A 2,867-nucleotide genomic window follows, 5' to 3' on the forward strand; every position below is an offset into this window, starting at 1 on the left:
AGTTTGTGGATTTGTTTGTGTGCGTTTGTTGTTGTTGTTGTTGAAGGTGTTTGTGTTTGTGTGTGCATTTCAGTCTCTATGTGGGTGTATGTGTGAGTACATCTGTAACTGTGAAATTATCTCTGTACATACAGTATGTGTGTGTGTGTACTGTATGTTTGTGTTTATGTATGCATTTCAATGTGTGTGTGTGTGTGTGTGTGTGTATGTCTATAGCTGTGAAATAATCTCTACATATCATTCAATAATCTGTACATATGTGTGTGTGTGTGTGTGTGTGTGTGTGTGTGTGTGTGTGTGTGTGTGTGTGTGTGCGCGTGCGCAGGCCTGGGCATGGAGAACATCGGCGGGATCTTCGTGGTGCTGATCTGCGGCCTGATCATCGCCGTGTTCGTGGCCATCATGGAGTTTGTGTGGTCCACGCGGCGCTCTGCCGAGACAGACGAGGTACGCCCTCACCCCTGCCACGGCCGACATCACAGACACCCCCCAGTAGGTCACCGCGGCAACCCGCCACCCCTCTGTATGTGTGTGTAAGTGTGTGTGGATGTGTATGTGTATGTATGTGTGTGCGTGTGTGTGTTTGCGTGTGTGTGTTTGTGTGTGTCTGTGTGAGTGCGTACACCAGGTGTTTGTTGCTTTCGCCCTTTCCTCAGTCAATTCTAAGCATCTGATCAACAGACTGCTCCGCACCCCATTTCAGACAAGCCAGTGCATCTATTACTGCTCCGACATAAGCACCCTGATCTGTGTAGTAGTGGAGGAGGAGATGTTGGTGCATTCCCAACTGTTCTAATTAGCTGTTGTGGAGACTTAACCATGTTGTACTGCGGTCAGTTCATTGGAGAGGGCCTTGCACCAGTTTGTAATCCCCTCCACTCCTCATTGATTAAAAGCATTGATTGATGAAGTGGCAGAGTGAATCAAACCAGCACAAAAAAACAATGGTGCTTACTCCTTCCTTCTCTCTCTCCCTCTCCCTCTCTCTTTCTTGGCCCTTCTCATTCTGTCTCTTTTCTACACTGCCTATCTTTCTCCTCTTCATCTTACTCTCTTATCCTCTCCCTCTCTCTCACTCTCTCTTTCCCTCCCTCTCTCTATCTATCTCTCTCTCTCTCTCTCTCTCTCTCTCTCTGTCTTTCTTGGCCCTTCTCATTCTGACTCTTTTTTACACTGCCTATCTTTCTCCTGTTCATCTTACTCTCTTATCCTCTCTCCCTCTTTCTCTCTCTCTCTTTCCCTCCCTCTCTCTCTCTCTCCATGTCTTTCTTGGCCCTTCTCATTCTGTCTCTTTTCTACACTGCCTATCTTTCTCCTGTTCATCTTACTCTCTTATCCTCTCCCTCTTTCTCTCTCTCTCTCTCCCTCTCTCTCTCTCAGGTGTCTGTGTGTCAGGAAATGATGTCCGAGTTCCGGAACGCCATCTCCTGCAAGAAGAGCTCCCGTTCCCGCCGGCGACGACCCCTGTCCAGCTCGGCCGTGCTGCGGCACCCTGCGCGCCTGACCCTGGGCGGTCCGCGCCCGCTGCGGCTGGTGCGCGAGATGCGGCTGAGCAACGGCAAGCTGTACAGCGGCATGGGCCCGCTGACCGGCGGAGGCCCCCCCCTCGGAGGAGCGGCGGGCGGCGGCGGTGGTGGGGGTCCCCTGGGGCCCCCGGGCCCGGCGGACATGGGCCCGGGGCCACAGCGCCTCCTGGAGGACCCGCTGGGCGCCGGCATGTCCAGCACGCCGCCACCGGCGTCCATGCCGCAGGCCCAGGCCCAGGCTCCGCCGCCGGGCAGCGTTGGCGCGACGATGGTGGTGGCTCCGTCGTCGGCGTCGGCGCGCGGCTGCACCCACGTGCGCATCTGCCAGGAGTGCCGGCGCATCCAGAGCCTCCGCTCGGCCTCCTCGTCCTGCTCCCGGATCCCGCCGCTGCCCTCGGCCACCAGCTCCCTGCCGCGCCTGCCGGCGCCGCCGCCGCCCTCCTCCTCCAACACGGACAGCGAGGGGGGCGGATCGGCCAGCAGCCCGCGCCGACACAAGTCCAAGCCCGCACCTCCGCCCCGGCCCCTGCCCCCCTGCAAATCCCCCTCCACAGACATACTGAGCAAGCAGGACTGAGGAGAGAAGAGAGGAGAATGTATGGGACGTATGGGGGGGGAGGAAAGGTGGGGGCATTCACCCAGAGAGAGACTCGTTGGAACTCCTGCCACCCCACCCAAACCCCACCCCAACCGACCCCACCCGACCCGACCCGACCCGCCCCACCAACCCCACCCCTCTGATTTCTGAAGGAAAGAGACCCGACAGACAAAGCAGCTGATGGGAGGAGAGGCCCCCTTTATAACAAGCCCTCTGTATTACTGATAAACACAAACAAACAAACAAACAAAAACAATGACAACAAAAAGGTTGACAAAGCAAGCAGAAGAGAGTGTGTGTGTGAGAGAGAGAGAGAGAGAGAGAGAGAGAGAGAGGACAGAGGCTCTCATGGTCCTTGTGAGACAGGACACCTCCATGACATGTGGCTCAGCGCTAGGGTGCGCCCTATGGGGCTCAGGTTGACAAAAGATTAAAAAAAAAAGATTAAAAAAAAAGAAATAAATGACCCAGTCGACCTACGTGGCCCTGCTCTATGCAACATGTCTGTGCGCTCATGTGGGTCGGTTTCCCATGATTCCCATCAGGAGGATACGGCAGCTCTTTCTTCCTCGGAGACAGGAAGTCAAGCTCACCTGGCCTGGAATCTATCCTCTGAACACTGAATATAATCTGGAGGACCAACATAGACCATAAGCCCCTGGGAGCGAGAAAAAGAAAGATAGATTTGGTACAAATTTCAGAGTGACAAACACCACCGAGAACGTGAGGCTTGAAGGTTGCGT

The 2,867-nt window shown here is 55.1% G+C and overlaps 1 protein-coding gene across 1 annotated transcript in view; it reads left to right on the forward strand.

Moving 5' to 3' along the window:
- Positions 1-2,160, forward strand: part of LOC134073170 (glutamate receptor ionotropic, kainate 5) — a 42,563-nt gene extending 40,403 nt beyond the window's left edge. Inside the window, exons 17-19 of the mRNA XM_062530154.1 lie at positions 326-492; positions 1,381-1,739; positions 1,782-2,160. Of these exons, the coding sequence (XP_062386138.1) occupies positions 326-492; positions 1,381-1,739; positions 1,782-2,103 (848 nt within the window). The 3' untranslated portion in view covers positions 2,104-2,160. The remainder of the gene's footprint in view (positions 1-325; positions 493-1,380; positions 1,740-1,781) is intronic.
- Positions 2,161-2,867: the final 707 nt, after the last annotated feature.

Source organism: Sardina pilchardus, chromosome 24 (assembly GCF_963854185.1).
Source record: "Sardina pilchardus chromosome 24, fSarPil1.1, whole genome shotgun sequence".
In the NCBI taxonomy this organism is placed as follows: domain Eukaryota; kingdom Metazoa; phylum Chordata; class Actinopteri; order Clupeiformes; family Clupeidae; genus Sardina; species Sardina pilchardus.